We start from the raw sequence: 24,808 nt of genomic DNA, 5'->3' as shown, positions 1-24,808 counted from the left end.
AACACCGTTTCATCCAGAAAAACTGACTGTTTGGTGCGCTTTGTGGGCTAGTGGAATCATTGGTCCGTACGTCTTCAAAAACTATGATGGCCAGAACGTTTCAGTCAATGGTGATCGGTATAGAGCCATGATTACTAACTTTTTCATTCCTGAATTGAACAACCATGATGTCCAAGAGCTGTGGTATCAATAAGACGGCGCAACATGTCACACAGCTCGTGCCACAATCGATTTATTGAAAGACACGTTTGGTGACCGCCTAATTTCACGTTTTGGACCTGTGAATTGGCCACCAAGATCTTGTGATTTAACACTGCTAGACTACTTTCTGTGGGGCTATGTAAAATCATTGGTCTATGCGGATAAGCCACAAACCCTTGACCATTTGGAAGACAACTTTCGCCGTGTTATTGCCGATATACGGCCACAAATGTTGGAAAAAGTCATCGAAAATTGGACGTCCAGATTGGACTACATCCGAGCCAGCCGTGGCGGTCATATGCCAGAAATCATATTTAAAATGTAATGCCATAAGATTATCTTGCGGATAAATAGAATTCATGTCAATCGAATAATCTATCGTTGTTTTATTGCAATATAAAGTTCTATAGCTCTAAAAAAAACACCCTTTATTTTGGTACTCGAAAATCTCTTGTCCCGGATCTATTATTTGTCATATTTGTGATCAAGAAAAACGTTATGCCAACCCACATTTTTCAATGGAAAAATAATTAAACGGTATTCATGGAAATATACCATTAATTTCGATAAAAATTCAGTGAATTAGAGAAAATAATGTACGAGATTCGTACAGAGGGCTCGTTGTACCAAAAGCCTGCCACTTCGTGGCTCGTTTTTGAATTTTGCACTCTTGGAAGAATGACAATATCTTCTGCACTTGTTTTATAAACTATGTGGCCTCTGTGACTTCTCTCATTCTGTCTCAAAAGCTCAGAGCATATTGAATATTTTATTCACATCTATCGTACGATGTCCTATCATCAAATCATTCGAAAATCAACCGTATAAAATTCGTATATATTCGGTCCAGTGTGGAACATGAGTTTTGTAATTTCACGATTTCATATCGCAAACAATTGCTTTATAATTGTTTATGAAATTGAATTGAGTCAGAACAATAGGTTCTCAAATTTCCGTATTTTGATTCCAAATTTTATAGTTGTACGTAGCGTTTTCAATTCAGGGTCATAGTTACCATGAAAAGTTGTGGGAATTGACGAATTTTTCATTTTCGTTGTATGTATACATTAGAGAGCAAATTTTTTGGTCCCGAAAGATTGTAATTTTTTCAATTTTCTTTTTTCTTCAAAATACTTAAACCTTAATGTAATTCAATATTATTTATTTGTGGCAAGTAGTTACCCTATTAGTTAAGTTGAGGAGGTTTTTTAAAACTGATATCAAATCAAGTTTATCATGGTAGATCATACGTTTTAAATGTCGTTACAAAAGAGTAGTAGGTCATATTTGCAAGATCCAGCTTTCTTTATTACTAATTATGGTATTCACTAAATTTGATATAGAAGAAATATCACTTTTATATAAACGCCTCTTTTGAATTTACAGTAATATTTTATTATCAAGGTAAAAATAATGGAAACCTGAAAAACGCTAAAACCAGCACTCACTTTGAAACATACTTACCGTTCTTGATACTAAGTGTACTAATTCGCGACCACAATAAAGCATCTTTTTGATTTTGGAAGAATACCAAGCCCTAACGAATTTTGGTCCAAGGACATCAATGAGAATTTCCGGTATTCTGATGACCACAGGAGAAGAATCATCGATAATCAGTTTCAAGGTTTCATGGCCGCATTAAAATGTTGAGGACCGTTTGCTATAAGGAGATATTTCTCAGATCGAGTTTACGAACCCTGGGGCCGAATACTCAAGAATTTATACGAGTCTTGCAGAGAACACTTGATATGATTTTGAGTCTAAGTTGTCAAGCTCTACTTAAAAATTATATATCGCAAAGGTTTGAAATCAGTTAATCAGGGTTTATCCATTCTGGAGCTGTATTTTTGTGTTTATTTCGATTTATTATCTTCAATAAAAAATTTTAAGAATAGTTTGAGGAAAAAATTGTAATAGTTTACATTTTGGTATAGAATCAAGAAAGTTTTAGAGCTATTCGCATGAAATTTGGTACATAAATCAGTGATACTGATGTGTGATACTTCATTGATCTTTGAAGCACTTGATTATAATTCATTGATTTTAAGGCAAAAATCAAGGACTCAAATTTTGAAAGAACCATTTTCGAATTTTTTCAATTTTCTTCTTGAATTTGTTGTGATGGTGTGATCAGCTTGAAATTTTGTACGTATTTCATAGCAACACCTGAAATCTCAACTCTGCCGGTCCTTGATCACAGAAATATTCAAATATTCTTCTTGAAATTTTTTTCATTTTGAATATTATAGTGATCTCCATGAATTAATTTTCGTTTTGATCGAATCTACAGTTTTTAAATGAACAGGAACACAACATTTCGAACGGCCATTATGACAAAATCCTTAGTCAGATATTGCCTATTAACTCAATTGTGGTATTGCATATTCAAACCATCTACCCTGGAATTTTCAAGTATCTAGTCCTTTCTGTTCGAAAGTAATCTTCTATACGGCCGGACGTACGTATATGATATGAATTTTAGGACTTATTCAACATCAATATCGTTTGAGACATCCAAAAAAAAACAAATATTGTGATAAAATTATACGCGATTGGTTCGGAAGATATCTCTTCAACTGAGCAAAAATATACTTACCTACTTCATGTAATATCTTGAACCGTGAAACGGTAGATGGGAATGTGAAATAATAAATTTGCAGTTCACTGAAACATCCTCAGAAGCGGATTTGAAATTGAGAGGAAAACTGTTCGTTTTTCGCTCGAAATAATTCGAATATATGTTCAAATTCTTCTTCTACATTTCTCTCAGGGAAGCAGAACGCTTTGAAGTTTATTCGTTGGAACTTGAGGAATGCATACACCTGAAAATTTTCACGTGAATACCCCGAGGAGTTTGAAATTCTCCTTTCTCTGTATTTTATATCTGAGATGAAGAGGGACGATCTCTTTATTGCGACTGATAAAATATGAGAAAAGTCAGCTGTTTTTGGGAGCTCGTTCGAATTCGCATTCATCTAATCTTTTATGTTTCTCGTATTTGAACATTGTTAATTGATCTTCATGGGGTGCTGATGCCAACACTTTTCGTACAGCAGCCTTGGCCTTGGTTTTTTCTGCTGCTGAATACTGTTGTTCTGTTTGGTTTAATAGTGCTCATGTTCATAAAATTGATGCACAGCTTAACGTTTCTATGAGAATTATTAGTGCGACTATTAGATCTACTCCTTTAGATTGGTTACCGGTGCTATCACATATAGTTCCGCCTCAAATTCGTAGACAGGTTGCAGCCAAGAAATCTTGGGATGAATTTCATTTCTACCCGAACTCATTTCCAATTTTATCCTATTTCCCAGATTCTAGAACTTCTAGATTGAAATCACGCAAACCTTTATGGACTAATACCTTCCTTGAATCCAATGAAAGCGACAAGGAAATTTGGCGTTCGGGATGGACTTCTTCTAACGTCTTCAACAAAAGTCTTATCGGTGATCCCTCAGAAAAAGTTCTAGGTTTCAATCTTCCTAGGAAAATTTGGTGTATTTTGAATCGACTTAGAACTGGTCATGGTCGTTGTAATAGTACCCTCTTCAAATGGCATTCTATTGATAGCCCACTATGTGAGTGCGGTGTAGAAGAGACCATTGACCACTTGGTGAATGATTGTCCGATTTATAAATTTCATGATGGTTTCCAAGCTATCCATTCAGTTTCAGATTCTTTTTTAGAATGGGTAGTTAACTTCAAATCGATATAATGAAAACTAATATTTAGTATTCCTTTCTGCTTCTTTTTTTTTTTTGTTTTAGGATCCAATTGGAAATTATAGAGTCGTCAACCGAAAAGAGAGGATAAAGAAAATTTTGTTTTGGTTGAAGAGGAAGTCCTTCAATATAAATTATGTCAGCTTATTCTGTAAACGTTTACACAAACCAGTCACTACACCGATACGGGGAGACGGAGTTTTTGCTGAGGTTTTTATCTGTTCTCTTGTATCATACGTTGAAATGTATGATGCCCCGTTACATTTCCTCTGCTAATACTGAGATTCATCGACACATATGCTTGATTGTTTGAAATTAATATTTTGTATTGCTCTTTCTCAAAAGAATATATATATATATATATATATATATATATATATATATATATATATATATTTGAATACTGGGAGAATTCAAGAAAATGCATGGACAACATTATTCAGTTGATCGACTCACTATTTGTCTTATTCTTCAGAAATTTGAGAGTGAATTTTCTTAACAATATGCAATAGTATCAATACTAAGTACTGAGGCGTACCAACATGTTACCACTCTCAAATTTGCATAGAATATTACGAATAAACAGTCGATTGACTGGAAAATGTGGTCTATGATCCCTCCTCGAAATTCTCTCTCCTTTTAACAACTCATAAGGCACTACGCCGAGCTGGTCCCACCAAATACTGAGCATGACCTTGGAACCGCGAATATTCGGTTTGGCCGTTGACGTGGAAGCAAAGCCGGGATATTCCCATGATTTTCTGCATTTGGGATTATCTTAAGGAACCCATTTTTCGTCTCCAGTCACAATACGATACAGAAATCCTTTCCGTCTTTGCCTTGCAAGCAGCTGTTCATAAGCAAACAAACTCTGTTCAACATATCTCGGCTTCAACTCGTAAGGCACCCAATTTCCTTGTTTCTGAATCATTTGAAATGGCTTGTTGCGTCACTTTCAATGATCCTGCCAATTCTTGTTGCGTTTGACACGAGTATTGACCAAGTAATGCCTCCAATTATGCATCCATGAAAACCTTCTCTCTTCCACCGCCATGCTGGTCTTCGACATCAAAATCACTACCCTCGACACCTTCTTTCACTAATAGCAGCCTCAATAAAGGAATTTGAGAGCATTCGATGAGCTTCAGCCGCAGATTTCCCCATATTAAAGCAGAAAATTGAAACCTCCCGCAAATTACTAGAATTTGGCTCGTAAGCTGACATTTCGATGACGTTATGTTTACAAATACCTAAGCTTATTGTATGACATCTACGATCAACTACTAGTTACCAGTTACAGCTACAGTCATCTATTGCAAAACGGTGAAAGCAAAGTTTTACACCTAATAAAAAGGCTCTTGAAACTACTGTTCTTATAAAACAAGAAAAAAATTCCTCTCGTAGAGGCTATTTCGATTTAATCATATCAAACGAATGATGCCGACTCATATTCAGCTTCTCTTCATTATTCAGTGTTTCTCTTTCGGATAAAATAACTTTTCCTTCGTCTACCGATGAGCAATCACAAAACTGAAACATCGCTTTTGTGCATTTTCAATAATGTTTAGAATTCCTCATTCCAAGTGAGTTCCTCTATACCTCTTCATAATTTAAAATGCCTCCTCGCTTCTCTCTGTTTACTCACAGTGAGCGTTGCAAAATAATTGCTCAATTAACAGTTCTATCATCTCCATTTTCACTTACGCCAATATTTACCTAAAAAGATAGCCTCGATATCAAACGAGGTAGGCGTTCATAGTGACGTAGAGATCCAAAGGAAGTCTTGTTGTCATTACAAGTCAAATATATGATCAAATTAATATTTGAGAAGGGAATTCTCCAGTAGTATGGACTCGGTTCACCTGTTTGGTGTTTATTTATAGTTATATATGTATTTATAGAACTGACAATTATAATTGAGCATTCGAGTAGTTTATAGTAGTGGTTTTGGTTCAAGGAGTATTGTTGGTATTTTAATTGTGAGTATTGTCATTTTAATAACAGCTGAAATCACGAAACTCTCATTTTCTGTTGGATTTTTATTTCTTATCGATCGTTCTCTATAGGATCGCAGGATCTACGTAGATCTCATAAGGATATTGAGATAGTTATCTCTTCAGATGTTAACTCTGTCCAATGCTCAAGCAATTAATTCTTTTGTAATTTGGGGACTCTTTGAAGAAACTGTTTGTACATCGAATTCCTCAAATATTAATCAGATTACTCCAACATACTTCCACATTATGAGTTGTTGACAAAATAAACCAGACCATTTTAAAAATTTTGTTATATTTGGTTGGGAGAAAAGTGATTTTCTATTTCTGGCTTTATTTAAATTCCTTATAAGAACTCAATATTAGTCAAATATGAGTCGTTGTGATTTCCAATGAGAAACCAACTTCATAATGCCTTTTTCATAGAAGTCCTCGTCTCTATTGTCTAAAAACTGGGTCAACCAACTTCAACAGGCCAAATTTGTACCCACAAGCACTTTAACCAGATTTAAACAGATGGTAGTGACTTGGTGGCTGGTCCAGACTATAGGATGGATGCATAAAAACTTTCCATCAGATCTCGCAGAGCTTCTGGCGCATCCTCAAGATATGTGCAGCCTGGCCTTGTCCAACTGAAACACAATTTCTTTTCTATTCATCAATGCTGACCAATTCTGTTAGATAGTCAGCTTCAAACTTTCGATTTGTTTAAAGTAGAGAGAAAAATTGAGTTATTGACTCTAGAGGAGCAGCTCATACTATTCTCTTCCAATGCCACCCAACACTATCGTCCATTCTGGCTTGGTCATGATCTAAGCCGCTTCGTTGGTTTTCGAACACTATCTTTGGCGCTTGACGCTTCAGATGAAGGTTCATTTTATCGAGATTCAGCAGCGATTTGCAGATGGAAATTCGGTGAATGAGGTTTTTTTTTCGCACCAGAACGTGTGGCACCCAAACATCTAGCTTTTTCTTCAAACCAACCTTCTGTGAATAGGTTCAGCTCGAAGGCGATGCTACGACTGCTGACATGGCAGTCTATCTCGATATTCACCATGATTTTATCGAAATTTTTTTCTTTCAGGAAGTAAAAATGTAAAATAAGACAAATTTTTTCATTTGAGACCTTTATATTCTTCGTCTTGGTCCAAAACTGAACCAATCAAACGCGATACTGTCAAAAAAGCTTCAGTAGTATATCCTCATACCTTCGCAATAACAAACCAGATATTTCAGTTGAAAAAAGGAAACCAAATACGAAATTAATTCTTATTCAATCTTATATTAACTAACATCGAATAGGTTGGTATCAATGAAGTCTTAAAAAAATAAATATATTAAATTAAATATTTAGGTTTTCAAATCCAATTGGCACTTACTCGGAGGGAAAGGATATTAGGTCGAAAAATAAAATGAAAACTCCCTTTATTTTTCGTTTGCATCAATTAAGAAATACGCTCCATATGTTGTGTATGTTTTGACACAAATGCGATATAATTAATGTCATTCTAGTCAGAATCTATGGTGCGACTTAATAATATCGCTAATTATCTTGACAGTAATATTTCCATCATTCGAAAATAATTACAGTAATTTGTTGTAAGCTCTCGAGAAATTCATACCATAACAGGATTTCAACTATTATCCCTGAGAAGGATTCATTTGAAACACTTTCGAGGTAGTAGCACTTTGTATAATCACATTGATTGACGTGTCCTACTCAAATAGAATTCTAGATAATGAATACATTAGTTGATTTGTGGATATTGAAATCTAATTCGAGTATTTATTCATTCGTATTCCGAACTATTTGTTATAAATTGAATAGCATTGAATTGTTCAAATGTAATAGAATTACTCACATCAGAAACTACCCGGAATATACTTAGTTACTGTTTGTTAGACGGTGAGATAAGGACATTTATTTGCTCACAGAGGTTTTGGAACCTTATTCTTCTTCTGCTACGCTTCTTTTGTTGGTTGGAGCGAAATTGAGCTGATCATGTGGCTAGATTGATTGGGAACAGATTTTGAAATCAATTTGATGCATTCATCAATGATGAATATTTGAAAAAAGTCATGTTCAGAACTCTGGTAATCTTCTGATGTGAATGATTCTTAAAGATTCTGGATGGTGGTGATATTTCCTTATGTTAGTTATATTTATTTCATTGTCTCGTTCAATGTACTCCCGTTTTAATTGTCGACTGAATCTACAGTTGGCCTATGCGGATATCCATTGTTACCATTCAATATTCCCTGAATTATTCAGCAATAGATTAACTCTTGCATGAACATCGACGCCATTCATCATGCACGTGACTGAACAGAGATATTATTATTGTTTAACAGTGGTTAATTTTGTGACAGAATTGAATTTATTGGAAAGGTCGGAAATTCATGCATCATCGTATCCGAAAATTGATTTCTCCACATGTGAGAAATCATATATCATGTCCTAACAGTTATTGTTCACAATATACTATTCATTTGAGACAAAATGCTTATTGTTTTTTTACGATGTTTGTTTCGAATGCGTCGTACTGTACAGAGTGTACAATTGTTCCAAAGAATATGAGTCATACGACAAGCTTACCTTAGTTATTCATCAGTGGTTGCTGTGTGGTAAGTGGTTTAGATTTTCTATGTAGGGACTCGATGACATATTAATTTCTAACTTGACCCCTCTGAGCCTGGCCTACAGATGGAACCACTCAGTACCATCCCTTTTTTTTTCTCGTACCAAGCTGCAAAAAATTCATGTGAAAATTTCGGAACACAAAGTTGAGTCTGGAGCGAGAAATTGAAGGTCCAAGTTGTAACGGGTGTTTTTTTTTCGAGTTATATAACTTTAAGTTGGCATTACTGTTCAAGATGGCGACCGATTTAACAGCTGTTGAGTGATTTATTCTCAGTTTGGTTCGGCAATTCATCATGAATTGACTCACGCCTGAACAACGCTTGAAAATAGTGTAATTTTAATTCGAAAATAATGGTTCTGTGCGGAATACGTATCGCGCACTAAGTCCATTTTATTTTGTTTTAGCGATGAAGCGCACTTCTGGTTGAATGGCTACGTCAACAAACAAAACTGCCGCATTTGGAGTGAAGCTAATCCTCAAGTGTATGTCGGAACACCGTTACATCCAGAAAAACTGACTGTTTGGTGCGCGTTATGGGCTGGTGGAATCATTGGTCCGTACTTCTTCGAAAACGATAATGGTCAGAGCCATGATTACTAACTTTTTTATTCCTGAATTGAACAACCATCTATCCAGGAGCTGTGGTTCCAACAAGTCGACACAAAATTTCACACAGCTCGTGCCACAATCGATTTATTGAAAGACACGTTTGGTGACCGCCTAATTTCACGTTTTGGACCTGTGAATTGGTCTCCAAGATCTTGTGATTTAACACCGCTAGACTACTTTCTGTGGGGCTATGTAAAGTCAATGGTCTATGCGGATAAGCCACAAACCCTTGACCATTTGGAAGACAGCATTCGCCGTGTTATTGCCGATATAGGGCCACAAATGTTGGAAAAAGTCATCGAAAATTGGAAGTTCAGATTGGACTACATCCGAGCCAGCCGTGGCGGTCATATGCCAGAAATCATATTCAAAATGTAATGCCACAAGATTATCTTGCGGATAAATAAAATTCTTGTCAATCGAATAATCCATCGTTGTTTTATTGCAATTTAAAGTTTTATAGCTCTTAAAAAAACACCCTTTAGATAAGTCTCAGTATTAGCATCGTCAACTTTTGTTGAAGAGGGAGAATGTTAAAATTCATTTTGGATTAAAAAGAAGCCCTTCAGTATCAAATTGGCAGCTCATTAGGTACACAAACAAATACACAAACCAATCACGACACCAATACGGGGAGACAAAGTTTATGCTGAGGTTTTATGCTCTTCTATCATACGTTGAGATGTATGATGCTCAGTTCACATTTCTCCTGCTAATACTGAGATTTCACTTCGAATACCACGCTCTTTATTAGTTGCATTTCTAGTATAGCAGTTGACGAGAAACCTGAACAAAGAATTTTCCATGATCGAACATAGAGCGACACCACGTTGCCAAGCTTAGTCCCATAGACATAAATAAACTTCTTCTACCAATAACTCTAGCCTCAATGCCGCACAAAACATTAGTATTCTCGAAACGGTTTTCACACGAATATGCATAATTTTATAGGGTGGGCACGTCCACTGGCGGAAGGAAAAATAATTATCGAACGTTTTTGCAAAACTAGCCATTATGTCCGACGTTTCAGTGCCGATGTAACGCACCGATAAAAAGCAATTTATTCTTCTCTCATTGAAATGAAATTCCAATAAAGTGAAAAACATTCTCGCAAAATGCAGTTAACAATCGTTGGACGTACAGTGCAGAAGGAACGGTCGTCTTGTCTTTTAAGGAAACGAAATATGCCTGTGCCCAGCCAGTGGTGTGCATTCCTTTCCCTTTCAAGGTGGAATATGTTGGAAGTATGTCTCGGTTCTTGTTGGGTACTAGCATCCCGAGATGCTTGACATATATTTCATGTTAGCACTCTCTGCCGTTCCATACTGGGCGGGGTAAAAAATTATGAAAAATCTCTGTTTATGCCGTTTTCTGTCTGAGATCACGAAGAATGCTCTTAACAATAGGATAGGATAAACTCAACATTCATCGAGTCCTGAGGCTCGTTATATCTTTTTCTTATCTTTTCCTTATTTGATCCTTGAAATAAACTTTTGAATTATAGTTTCGTAAAAGAAGAATAAACTTCAAAGACAATAAGCTTGTAATGCTTACAAGAAATGCAAGGAATAACTTGAAAGCTACATTGAAAATAACAAGATACATAAATATGAAAAACTAATAAGCTCAGCTGATATCAGAGGCGATATAGAAAATAACACAGAAAAGAAACAAAAGAGAAATTATTGAAACAGAATATCTGCTTGGATAATAATGATTTTGATGAGCATTTCACCACAGTGAATTTAAATTTAAATGTATCACCATCAATCAATATGAATTTGAGCAAGAGTACAAAAACCTCTTACTTTTGTATTTTTGCTTCATTGCAATGGTTCATAAAAAGTTTTACAATCATCCAATTTAAGTCAAATATGCGCCTATCTATTTCTTGACTTGTTGTCAACGATAATTCAACAACACAATGTCCCTCTCGTTCGTATTGTCAAACAACTCGAAATACCAATTTTCACAAGACTTCATTTGAGCAAAATTTGTCTTCCTTAGTGCATTGGCATAGTTACAGACAGAAACAAGTGAAAATCACCTGGTGCCAGGTCCGGATTATAGGGTGGATGCAAAACAACTTTCCATCCGAGCTCCTGGAGCTTTTAGAGCATCATCAAATATGTGTGCGATCTGGGGTTGTCCTGATAAAACAAGATTCCTCTCATATTCACCAATATCGGCAGCTTCTGCTCGATTGCCGGCTTCGTACGGTTGAGTTGCTCAAGTAGAGAGCACCATCAAGCGTTTGACCATAGGAGAGCAGCTTATAGTAGAGTATTTCCTGCCAATCCTACCAAACACACTGCAAAACCTTCCAGACCGTAAATTTTGGTTTGGTCACGGTCTGGGAAGCTTGGTTGGCTTTCGATCACTATCTCTGTCACTTGACTATGTTCTAAGTGACCCATTTTTCATCTTCAGTCACCATACGTTCAAAAAATAGGTCGTTTGTTGTGTTTGAGCCGCTATGGGCAAATGGAAATTCGTTCCATAAGTTTTTTCTCGCTTCAGAACTTGTGGCACCCAAACATTGAGCTTTTTAGTTAATCCAGCCTTCTGAAAATGGGTTCGAAATTGGTTTATGGTCAATGTGCAGCTCCTAGGCTATACTACGACTCCTAACATGACGGCCTGTCTTGGTATTTACCAATATTTTATCGACATTGAACTGAGGAATTATATTATTCAATAATATCTATCATATTTCCGTGAGTTGAGCCTAATTCTTGAAATAATCAACCTTCACATTTCAGCTTATGTAAGGGTTTCATAAATAAAGAAGCTGACATGCCTGGTCTCGATCCATATCACGGTCTAACCAGATATCTTTCTGCTCAACTTCTTTTGCAATGAATTTCTGCCAAATAAATCAAGAAAGTCATAATTATACACCGATATCCACCTTCTTTCAGCCATTTCCACTCACTCTACTTTTAACGATCAGTCGTAAATACAATGATTCAAATAGCATGAGGAACATTCATTATTTCAGCGTCTACTGATAATGATTGAATGCTGCTACACCCACATCTGCTAAGAAAGTAGGTGTATCGAGGTAGGAACATTACATGACGGTGTACAGGGTGGTTGGAAATCCTCTAATGATGGGATCTCAGGAATAACAGCTGTTACAGAAATATTAGGCCAATTGAAAAGTTTTCGGTCTGATACACAGATGGCTTATTAAATCCATATGATTTTTAGCTAGTACCAACCTTTAAACGATACGTGTCAAAATTTGACAGCTGTCCGACCATTAGTTTGTGAGATATTGCGTTTTGAGTGTAGCTAATTTTGTTATTTGAAAGATGTAAAAAAAAGAATTTCGTGTGCTGATAAAATTTTGCTTTTTGAAGTGAAAAAATACAGTTGAAGCGAAATCTTGGCTTGATGAAGAGTTTGCGGGGTCTGCACCAGGAAAATCAACTATCATTGATTGATATGCTGAGTTTAAACGTGGTGAAATGAGCACCGCAGACGGCGAACGCAGTGGACACCCAAAAGAGGCTGTCACCGACGAAAAAATCAAAAAAGTTCACAAAATAATTTTGAATGACCGTAAAGTGGAGTTGATCGAGATAGCAGACATTATGAAGATATCATTTGAACGTGTACATCATATCATTCACGAATATTTGTACATGAGAAAGCTGTGTGCGAAATGGGTGCCGCACGAGTTCACAATCGATCAAAAACAACAACGTGTTAATGATTCTGAGCAATGTTTGAAGCTGTAAGTGCAGTTAACCTGAATTTTTGCGTCGATATGTGACATTGGAAGAAATATGGCTTCATCATTTCTTTCCGGAGTCCAATTGACAGACTGCTGAAAGGGCACGATGAACCGAATCCAAAGAGAGAAAACACACAACGGTCAGCTTGCAAGATCAGTATTCTGGGATGCGCAAGGTATATTAATCATTGATTACCTCCAAAAGGGCCAGACCATCAACAGCGATTATTATATAGCGTTATTGGATCGTTTAAATGATGAAATCGTTAAAAGCGGCCCATTTGAAGAAAAAAAAGGTGCTGTTTCATCAAGACAACGCGCCGTGTCACAAATCAATGAAAACATTGGCAAAATTGCATGAATTGGGATTCGAATTGCTTCTGCATCCACCGTATTCGCCAGATCTGGCTCGCAGCGACTTTTTCCTGTTCACAGACCTCAAAAGAATGCTCGCAGGATAGAAATTTAGGCCTATTTTGAAGCGAAAGACAAATCGTACTACAAAAATGGTATCGAAAAGTTGTAAGATCGCTATAATCGCTGTATCGCTCTCAAAAGCAACTATGTTGAATTATAAATCGAATTTTTCCGAAAAAATGTGTTTTACTATGATAGACCGGGGACTTCACCTAAACCGACTAAATCATGATTGAAATAATAACTTTCTAACTCTGTTGGAAATAATGACCGTGAACGTTTTCAGCATTATAATGACCTCCTTTGTCACCAAAATATTTTAACCAATACGGGATTCAAAATGATCTGTTACCAAAAGTTGTTCGTAGGTGGACGACTGAAGAAGTAGAAATTCCTACGGTTATCCGCAAATGTGGCTATACCATAAGAGTTATAACTCTTGTAAGGAAAAGTGTGGGTGTGCATACACAAGACAATTTTTATGATAGATCCAACAATAATTCTATTTTAACAACACAATGCGTACGTAGATCTTAATTGGGCACATAAATTCTAAGATATTTAGCAATATGCGGGTAGAATTGAAATCGATAGTTTGGTGGTAAGTATTTAGGTCATTGCTTCAATATTTCCATGGAATGAATAGACTGGCCCACATAAAACAATCAAACGGAATATTTTCGTGAGTATAAAGGCTTTTCCAATAAGAGGTATCATTTTGAAAAGCCAGCTGTCTATGTAGCTACTCGTATCATTTTGGAAGCTGTCATCTTTTGACATTTGACAAGTAAAAACTAGACCATTACTGAAAATGGCATACAAGCATCAACAACGCATTGAAATGGTTAAAATTCACAACAAAAATTGTGGAAATTTTGCAGTTATAACGGGTGTTTTTTTCGAGGTATATAACTTTAAGTTGGCATTACTGTTTAAGATGGCGACCGATTTAACAGCTGTCAAGTGATTTATCCTAAGTTTGGTTTGGCAATTCATCATGAATAGACTCACGCCTGAACAACGCTTGCAAATAGTGCAACTTTATTTCGAAAATAATGGTTCTGTGCGGAATACGTATCGCGCACTACGTCCATTTTATTTTGTTTAGCGATGAAGCGCACTTCTGGTTGAATGGCTACGTCAACAAACAAAACTGCCCCATTTGGAGTGAAGCTAATCCCCAAGTGTATGTCGAAACACCGTTACATCCAGAAAAACTGACTGTTTGGTGCGCTTTATGGGCTGGTGGAATCATTGGTCCGTACTTCTTCAAAAACGATGATGGCCAGAACGTTACAGTCAATGGTGATCGGTATAGAGCCATGATTACATGATTAATTGTAATTTTTGTTATGATAATGATGAATAAAGATTGATTGATTTGATTTGATTACTAACTTTTTCATTCCTGAGTTAAACAACCATGATGTCCAGGAGCTGTGGTTCCAACAAGACGGCGCAACATGTCACACAGCTGGTGCCACAATCGATTTATTGAAAGGCACGTTTGGTGACCGCCTAATTTCACGTTTTGGACCTGTGAATTGGCCTCCAAGATCTTGTGATTTAACGCCGCTAGACTACTTTCTGTGGGGCTATGTAAAGTCATTGGTCTATGCGGATAAGCCACAAACCCTTGACCATTTGGAAGACAACATTCGCCGTGTTATTGCCGATATACAGCCACAAATGTTGGAAAAAGTCATCGAAAATTGGACGTCCAGATTGGACTACATCCAAGCCAGCCGTGGCGGTCATATGCCAGAAATCATATTTAAAATGTAATGCCACAAGATTATCTTGCGGATAGATGAAATTCATGTCAATCGAATAATCCATCGTTGTTTTATTGCAATTTAAAGTTCTATAGCTTTTAAAAAAAAACAGCCTTTACAATACCAAAACACTTTTGGGTTTTCGTGAAGCACCTTCTCGGCCGGCAATACTAAAAGTTCTAACTCAACATTAACCTAGCAGAGCCCTCATTTCCTCTCACAATTGTGAACAAAAAAATTCTCATAGGGTAATTAATTATGCTAAAATTTTGGGGAAAAAAAGAATTTGTGTTTCTGCCATCTTAATTGTCCCCTGTCCTCTAATAAAAATTGAACTGTTTCGACATGACCAATTAAAAATATTATTCTGGCTTGGACTGTTTCATTTGGGCCACCCTGTGTAGACGGTAAACTGATATGAATCTCTAGGAATGTGTCATTGACTCACTCGACGTTCTCATCACGTGTAATGTTAGATTCGAATCATTAGTACTGAGAGAAAGGAATTTACTAAAATTCAATATTGGATTCTCGTTAACAGAGTCTTTTATGAAACAGACCGTGAGGTCAAGATGCATACGAGAGCCAACATTCAAAGTAGTAGTTGCTCAAAGATTCAGGTTTCACAACTATGAATGGAATACCATCTGAAGTAAGAGGATGTCAGCTTTACCGACTGCATATTAAGTTGACAACACGTATGTCTCTATCCTCTTCATAGTCTGATATTCTTTGTTTTTGTTATGTTTGTGGTTGAATAATATTAATTTATGTATCAACAACTCTTAATAACCGTGGTGGATACCAACTTTTATCTCATACATATTAGTAACTACATCTACAAAGGCCAGGTGTAGGGATGTATGAAAAATGCTTATCGGTTAATCTCAAAAGTATTATTTTTTATTTATTATATTTTTGCCCTTGATAGAGATTTACGGCTCGACTTGATATTCAAGCTACTACTTGACTTGGGTTTGACTTGAAATCAACTCAAGTTCAAGTTGAGTAGCAGGAATAACATTGATCTTGAACAACCAAATCTAATTTTTGTAGTCTCAATAGAAAGTCTTGAAACAGTGAAGAAATAAATTAATCCTAAAAATATATTTCCACTTCATTTCGTCAATTGATGTTTGCTTTTTAAAGGTATGGATACTTGGACTGAGAATGTGTTGTGTTCAATAATAAAAGAAATAAGTGGTTTGTGATGTCTAGACGAAATACTTTTTGACTGAACCTGAATATGAATATAGCATATAGTAATTTTCTGTAAGAAGTTCTTTAACTGAATATGAGTCATAGTCACTGTAAAATAAATAACTTTATTTGAAAAAGCCATATTCACAGACAGGACCTTATGGTGTTAGTTGGATCCTAAGACTCCTTTTTCTTTTTCTCTTTGACTTTCTCCTTACTTGCCTCGTCGAGGGCTGACATCTTCAGTTTAGTATCAGATCTTCTTTTTGGAAGAATGTTTTGACTAGCTTTCCTCGAAACTTTGGTCTTTCTCTTATCCGCTTTCACAAGTGTGAATTCCTCAACGTCAGGAATTTCTATAACAATATTGCTAATAGGAATATTACCAACATGAGGGATACAAAGTCCCTTCTCAGTCTCTCCTATGGTAGTTTTGGAGAAGGCGGTACTCATATATTTTTCTGCATCTGAAGTTTTAGGTAGCATAATGCTGTCTGATGTACTTGCTTTCCCACTCATTTGGCTCAATCTTGCACTGAGCTTTGCACTGAACCTAGCACTGTGTTGACTGAGACGATCCAAATCGATGATTTCCATCCAAGATGTTCTCATTTCCTCCTCTTCAGAAGATGTGCTGAGTACATCCTCTAAATAATCCATAATGGAGAAAATGTCCTGGGAAGAACTAGAGGGAGACAAAGAAGCTTTATGTGGAGTACTGATAAAATTGCTCTTTGACTGCCTATCTTCAGGTAGGCTGTCTTTTCTATTATCTGTTCCGTTTTCTTCAGGTTCTTTTTCGTATGTCACCGGTACCCTATAAGCTGCCCAAGTGTCTGCTTGAACGTGCTCACATGGTATATCTGGTTTCCAACTATCTTTCCCCATATCAAAATAAGAAACATTATGGAAACAATAGTTCATCTCAACTGCCTTCTTCACAGCTTGCATGGCACATTTAACGACAGAGTTTTGAGAGAGGTCAGTTAGACTATTGGCTAGGATTTGGTCCATCACATTATTGACGAGATCTTGGCAAAACTCCATCACTATGTTGTCACCTTCTTCTTCTTCGTAGAATTTCTGTAGCTTCACCTCTGTTTTGGTTTCGTTCAAACTGACTGTACTTTCTGTTAATACACTCATGGTGAGATTTGTTAAACGAATTAAATTACTTCAGGGATAAATATTGTTACGGAATTCTTGAGAACATTTGTTCAGCTGTCATCTGTCAGCTGATATAATGTCAAACTGATTTGGAATTTTCAGTATTAATCAGTTCTGTTTTTTATTTTATGTTCTCCAATTATTATATGATCAAAATGAAGACCTCGGATGGCTATAATTCGAAGAGGAAGCATTTTCTGACCTTTTTTCTTATTTTGACGAGTACTGCGCCTCCTGAAGTTTTGCCTCACAATTAGGAAACCCTCTGTATATCGGACTTGATAGCCAGAAACTCGCTCATAAACGTACTCAAGGTCTTACCGGCTCGTTGTAGCCGTGGGATAGGAAAACAGAACCACGGAATTCTGGTTTCAATTACCATCGTAATTCCCACATAAAATTTTATTGATTGCCTGTCTTGCTATACGCAGTGCTGGACATTGCTGGCGTATTGTCTGAAAAACTACTATGTTTCAGGCTCTTTTCAAGGAGAACAGGAATAAATAAAGTTTATAGTCCTTCGATAACGATTAGGTGTACATTGTTCATTTCGTTAAAAACGCAGACTCGTCTTCGCTGAATCGAAATGGAATACCAGCGGGTAGTTGCAATTTTTTTTTTGTAGCATATGGTCAATTATATTTCGAGAAGCACACAGGGAATCGTTGGGGCATAGACGAATCCGTTTTCGGTTTTCGTGACTACAAATTTGTATAGGAATACTTAGAAAAAAGCATTTGGAGCTTCTTGTGGAATTTTGTGTTGATAGCATGAATACGAATCCGACGATATTGACATTTCGGGTCTATATTGAGAATACTGAAAATGAAAGAATCAAGATTTATATGACTAATGATCTAAAAACTCTTGAGTTCCCGTCGATGGTTTTCTCTTAATTGTTTTCATTTTCTTTCCAATTGTATCTTACGCCCCAGATATTAGAACTGCCAGATTAAAGTCATGTAAACCTTTATATATTAATATTTTATCATGTCTCTCGTTGTATTGCTGCCATTTGTCTTTCAATGCTCGGCTCAAACGTACTAATTACTTTCGATAACGATCACCTGTGATTGTTTCAGTCGGTTTTAACAACTAATAATTCACTACGCTGAGTTGATACCACCAAATACTGAGCATGACCTTGGAACCGTGAATATTCGGTTTGGCCGTTACGTGGAAGCATGGCCGGGATTTCCCCAAGATTTTCTGCGCCTGGGATTGTCTTAATGAACCCATTTTTCGTATGCAGTAACAATGCGATTCAGAAATCCCTTCCGTCTTCGTCTTGCAAGCAGCTGTTCACAAGCAAAAAAACGCCGTTCAACATCTCTCGGCTTCAACTCGTACGGTACCCAATGTCCTTGTTTCTGAATCATTCCCATGACTTTTAGGCGTTTGCCTCGAAGTCTGCATCTTCGAAAACCTTCTCTCTTCCACCGCCATGCTGATCTTCGACGTCAAAATCACCGTCATTGGAGCGATGAAACCACTCTCGGCAAGTTCTTCCACTAACAGCGGCCTCACCATAGGTATTCAAGGGCATTCCATGAGCTTCAGCCGCAGATTTCTTCATATTGAAGCAGAAAATTAAAATTTCTCGCCAATGACGAGAATTTGGCTCGTAAGCTGACATGTTTAATCGAGAATAACTTTATGATGCAGACATAAATCGACTAATATTTCGATGGCGTTAATGTTTACAAATATCTAAGCATATTGTATGACATCTACGATCTATTTATTTCGACTACCACATATACCGCAAGAGCCATCTATTGTAAAACGTTGGAAGCAAAGTTGTACACCTAAGTAATAATTTTTTGTCTTGCTTTTTATCACTAATCTTCTACTGCAGTCTTTTTTCATTATTTCAAAGTGCTAGTCTGTTCGTGTTTCTGCGCCAATTCAATTGCTAATCAACATAACATCAAAGTTAATAAGCGTTCTTACTTCCACTCCAGACAGGCGGATATCCGTATGAACGTCGTTCAGGTAAATACGTGTACAGTTTATTTCCGGAAAGGGACTTCCGCTTCTGAAGTACCGTCACAGCTCGCAGACTGCGTCGTTTCATTTATTTTGCTTTTTATTGGTTTCGCCGTTTGCAGGGCAAACAGGCACACCAGACTTTTGTTTCGCTTTCAATTATTCGTGCATTTTCGGAGGAAAGGTTCGCTGAAAAATGAAAATTATGAAGCTTTCTTACACACCTGCAAAAATTAGGGGAACTGACGAAATCTCAACGATGTTTGTAGTCCATTTTTTCTTGTACTCTTCGGCCGATTTTAGCAATTCTTTTTTGGAATTATAGCTTGAATCCTAGGGAACATGTCTGTTAGGGATTCATCAAGCCAAGTAGCTTTTAACCATCTACTTGACTTGAAAATCAAGCTCGTGAAAAATTACATCCTTGAGCTTGACTTGTTTTTAGATATGTATTGCTTGACTTGATATCAAGCTTCTTGATATTACTTGAGCTTGATATACACGCGTCGCACGGCATATATTTCTGCAATCTAGTGTGCGCTTAGACTAAATAAGGGGATTCTCCAAGCGCCGAGAGACTGAAGCATTCACCAGTGTGACTTTATTAGTAGTTTTCTCTCATTTCTATGAAATCTATTGGTAGATTTTGGTTGTTTCAGAAATATCTTTCCAAACTTGGCTAAAATGGCATAGGATTTTTTATCAACGCCAGCATCTTCAGCTCCTGTTGAAAGGCAATTTTCCAAAGCTGCTCTTACAGTTACAAAAGCCCGCAATATGTTAGGATATAAATCTATAAGATGCCTAATGTGTCTTAGATCCTGGATGGAAAATTATGAAATCTTACAAAGCCAGGAGCTTTCTCAATATTAAGAAACTTTATTTTTTCATTATTTTTCATTTTGTTTTGATTTATAGTTATTTAATTTATGTTTCTATTCCAAAAAAGTTGATATTTTTGGTTCTTTTATACAATAAGTTCAATAAATAAAAGTTTTTCTGCAAGGTTCCTTCTAATTCATCATTTTCTTATTGACTGACTACACAATAAAACTGCAAATAATCAAGTAGCTTGATATAATTCAAGTACTTGATGAATAAATACTTGACTTGCCTTGAGATTGAAGAACTACTACTTGACTTGAGTTTGACTTGAAATCAAGTCAAGCTCAAGCCAAGTAGCTTGAAAATCAAGCCGTGGATCCCTAATGACTGTTCCAAAGCCGATCCTAGTTTCTTCGTTCATTTATTTATAATTAAGATATACAGGGTGTTCTATTTGAAATACCGAAGTTGTTAGTAATTTTTTGATATAAGCGGCAACACCGCAGCGCTGAAAATATTTCAGATAGATAGAGCATAGGTTCCCACCTAACAACTCAAAGTTTTAATAAAATCGTACCTTCTGTGATAATTTCAAAAATTCACAAGTAAAATAATAAATCAGTATCCGTGTACGAATAGACATATTTGCGAATATATAGCGTGAAGCTTTTTCCTGTTATTCAGAGATAATAAGCACCCGTGGATCAATTCATTATGAGAAACGTATAATCTAGTTCAACTAGGTGTAGAAGACCGGGACAGAGAACAAGGAAGTTATTAATGATGCAGCTCTAGGAAGTCGATTCATATGGAGAGATCTTCTAAATAATCGTACGAGGATTTCCAGATAGGCAGGTAACACCACATCTATAATAAAGTGCCGGATATCAACGTGGAACGTGAATTAGAGAACCGTTTCATGGATCGTGAAGACATTAAGATATAGAGGTAGATAGCAGTCATCGTCGATAACAAGATAAATCATCTTCTATGTACGCTTCAGTCCTACATGATACTCGGTATTTGGCATAACCGAAGCAATAAAATCAGGAATAAATTTGAATAAATCATTGAAAAATGTGGAAAGCACTGATGTGAAGTCTGCAGCTTTGGAGCTCTTTCATTCATGCTTCAATAGCATAAAGTTGGAAATTTGCACAAACAGTTTTTTTTACAATAAAGATTGTTCCTAAGCTTGGGACTGAACAGCTGAAAATTGTCTTTCAATAAGAGCTGAAGATGCTGGAGTTGATGAAAAATTCTTGACCATTTTTGCCAAGTTTGAAAAGATATTTCTCTAATTCTGTGGTTATCCCGTTCATTCTTCCACATCTTGTAGAACAAAATCGTGCGAGAATATATCAGAAACGCACAGTTTTCATGGTTATATTTTATTATTCTATGTTGGTACTCCGAACTTTCCGCCACGGCTTTATCTGTCAATTCATCAATTTGCCTTAAAGAAATCAGTTCTGCCAACCAACATTTTTTAATGCAAAGATAACTTAAATATATTTATGGAAATATTTCATTAATTTCAATGAAAATGCAATGAATTAGAGAAAATAATGTATAATACTCGTACAGAAGGCTCATTTTACCACTCGTTCATTCCAAAACTCGCCACTTCGTGGCTCGTTTTTGAATTTTGAACTCGTGGAAGAATATCAATGCCTTCTGCACTTGTATTATAAATAACTATTCTGAAACTACCAAAATCTACCAATAGATTCCATAGAAATGTGAGAAAACTACTAATAAAGTCACACTGACGAATGCTTCAGTCTCTCGGCGCTCGAGGAATCCCCCTATTTAGTCTAAGCGCGCACGAGATTGCAGAAATATATACCGTGAGACGCGTGCATATCGAGCTCAAGTAATATCAAGTAGCTTGATAGCAAGTCAAGCAATAGATATCTAAAATCAAGTTAAGTCAAGCTCATGTATGTAATTTTTCACGAGCTTGATTTTCAAGTTAAGTAGTTAGTTCAAATGTCAAGCTACTTGGCTTGATAAATCCCTACTCTATACCTCCAACTAAGGAACACCCTCTATGGGAATATAGGATATATTGAAATGGATATAATGGCAATACTCAGAATTATGTTGTGTCATTTCTTACATTATTTCTGTTCAGGAGATTATCATGGAAGGATATAAGTTTTAACAAAGTTCAAAAATTGTTCAATTCGATCGCGTCACCAGAACCAGAGAAAATTGAAGTAGAATATTGGAAAAAATACTCAATATTTCAGCAGAATATCGAAAACATACCCAATATTGTCGTATCAATAGATGCGGTACAGTTGAAATTTTCTATTTTGATGTAAAATAACAATTCAAGCAGAACAAGTAGCGTTCAAAACGCTTACTTTTTATGAATGTTTATTTATTTCATTTTATCTCTTTGTTTCAGGTAAGGACGAATGCTCAGAATAATATGTCATGCTGATTGAATCTATCCACGAAGGAGGTATGTGAGTGTTTATCTGATTTAGTAGTCTTTCAATATTTGCCATCTAGTTAAATTTTATTTACTCGAAACATACCTTACTATGTGTGATGTATTGTTGACAATATCGAACTATGTTGTAATCCAGTTATAGCCAATATTCATTCATTGGCGTTCCTGCACTGAAAGGCAATATCGATTATGGGACCTTGAAATAATGCTCTGGTGTTCAATACACCTATTTTATGACTTCAATTCATTCGTTTGAAAGAAGCCCGTTAAGCTTACCAATAACCGATTCAAATGAAAGATATGAATACTTTATTGTAGTGATTCAATAACATAATGGAGTAAACTGTGGATACTTACAGATGGTCTATTTTTATTATCTTTTCAATGCTGAAAGTGTTTACCGATGAAAATCTACTTCAGAATAAATAGAGACATTTTGGAAATTGCATTATTACCGATAATTATTATCTGCATACGTATACAGAGTATCAACCCTGAGGTCATGGGTCGAATTCACAAAAGAAATTGTAATATTTTTCCTAGCTTGATAATTTGGTTTTGTCACTTTTTGTTTTTTTATTCTTTCGAACTAATATTTTTTTGGAAAATATTAAGTATCAGGTTATAATATAGGTAAGAGATATTATATTGGAAAACCGTTATATTTCCTAAAACCGTGATTCCTTGTGAAAAATTGAGGAAAGGACTAACGTAACGTCTTTTTGCATGTTTGGTTCTATTTTTGTATTTCTTTTTCAGATTTTGCATGAAGTACTTAGTGACGTACCACTTTGTTTCTCGTTAGTATAGTTTAACTATTGAATGAAGTGTTATACAGGGTGTTTCCTAAACATGCGGCAAAAATTCAGGGGGTTGTTCCTTGGACTATTTTAAGCATGTTTTGTCCTTGGATGATTTTTGAAAAACCTCTTTGTTTCGAAGATACAGGGCGAACAACATTTTTCATATTTTTAAAATTAATAATAGTTTAAATAAAAATGCGTACCGCACTGTGTTTACTAAGTAGGTACAATTTATTTTTAAATTTGTTTAACAACATTCCAATTACTAAAAACGGCCAGTTTTTTGACTAAAAATTGGTGAGTGCAGATGGTAAAGGAATACAGATTAAACACGGTTTTCATTTGAATTCGTTTGCTGGGTGTAACTTAATAAGAAATGATCCTGGTGTTTTTGAAAGGGTTCGGCAGTCAATGAGGAGAAGATTGGATGCTTGTATGCTGGCTAGAGGTGGTCATTTTCAACAGTTTTTGTAGGTTGAGTTGAATTTTCATGTAATTTTTCATAATAAAATGTTATTATCTGAAATTTTGTTTCCCCTATATCTTCGAAACAAATAGGTTTTTCAAAAATCATCAAGGGACAAAATATTCTTAGAATAGTCCAAGGAACAACCCCCTGAATTCTTGCCGCATGTTTAGGAAACACCCTGTATATTTCAATAAAACCAATTCCAGATAATACTTTTGATCTTCTCTTGATTTTCTTAAACACATACCGGTTTTTCAAAAAATATATCCTATATAAAGCTTTTTTTTTATGAATAGTTTTCAAAATTGGCCCGGTGATACAACCTTGAAGTTAACACCCCGTATAATAATTCAGCGAGCGAAACTTCCACTGAAGTTCATAATATACTTTCGATAATCTGCAAATGAATTAACTTAAGAAATTAATAAACCCCTTCAGACAAATACCCTCTAATCCTTAAAGATGATGAAGATAATTCCTTCTGGGAAAGGAATATTTCCATCAAAGAAAGTTCAGTGGCGGAAGTCATTAAACCATGTTGACAATTTCCCTTCAAGGGAAAATTCTAAGATATCCAACCTTATGAATCTCAGTCTCACATTTTTCATTCTTCTCCGGCATTTCATTGAGATTAATTACGAGGACGCCATATTTCAACGTCTTATCTCATCTCAGAAGGGAGCAAGGACTCTCGTCTCGTGTTTCATGTTGAATAGAGAACAAAAGGACTAATAAAAAAATCTTTTTCGAGATCGTTATGATAAGCAAGATGACAATTTTATGACAAGG

The 24,808-nt window shown here is 36.0% G+C and overlaps 2 protein-coding genes across 6 annotated transcripts in view; one reads left to right on the top strand and one right to left on the bottom strand.

The window, feature by feature from the left end:
• Nucleotides 1-24,808, top strand: part of LOC123685490 (apoptosis-stimulating of p53 protein 1) — a 262,820-nt gene that overhangs the window by 94,776 nt on the left and 143,236 nt on the right. The window contains exons 1-2 of one of the 5 annotated variants that reach the window (XM_045625205.1): nt 5,837-5,902; nt 22,700-22,756. The exons of the other annotated variants lie outside the window; for them this stretch is intronic. Of the exons in view, the coding sequence (XP_045481161.1) occupies nt 22,729-22,756 (28 nt within the window). The 5' untranslated portion in view covers nt 5,837-5,902; nt 22,700-22,728. Of the gene's footprint in view, nt 1-5,836; nt 5,903-22,699; nt 22,757-24,808 lie in introns of those variants that run through there. 5 annotated transcript variants of the gene reach the window in all.
• Nucleotides 16,414-17,547, bottom strand: LOC123685491. Its single transcript, XM_045625208.1, has one exon. The coding sequence runs from the start codon at nt 17,446-17,448 to the stop codon at nt 16,480-16,482; it is 969 nt and encodes a 322-aa protein (XP_045481164.1). The 5' UTR covers nt 17,449-17,547; the 3' UTR covers nt 16,414-16,479.

This window comes from Harmonia axyridis, chromosome 7, assembly GCF_914767665.1.
Source record: "Harmonia axyridis chromosome 7, icHarAxyr1.1, whole genome shotgun sequence".
Classification (NCBI taxonomy): Eukaryota; Metazoa; Arthropoda; class Insecta; order Coleoptera; family Coccinellidae; genus Harmonia; species Harmonia axyridis.
This window is presented reverse-complemented; position numbering and strand designations above follow the sequence as displayed.

What these genes read in the sequence shown, in the direction of transcription:
- LOC123685491 (XM_045625208.1), bottom strand. Translation starts at nt 17,448, where the DNA reads ATGAGTGTATTAACAGAAAGTACAGTCAGTTTGAACGAAACCAAAACA.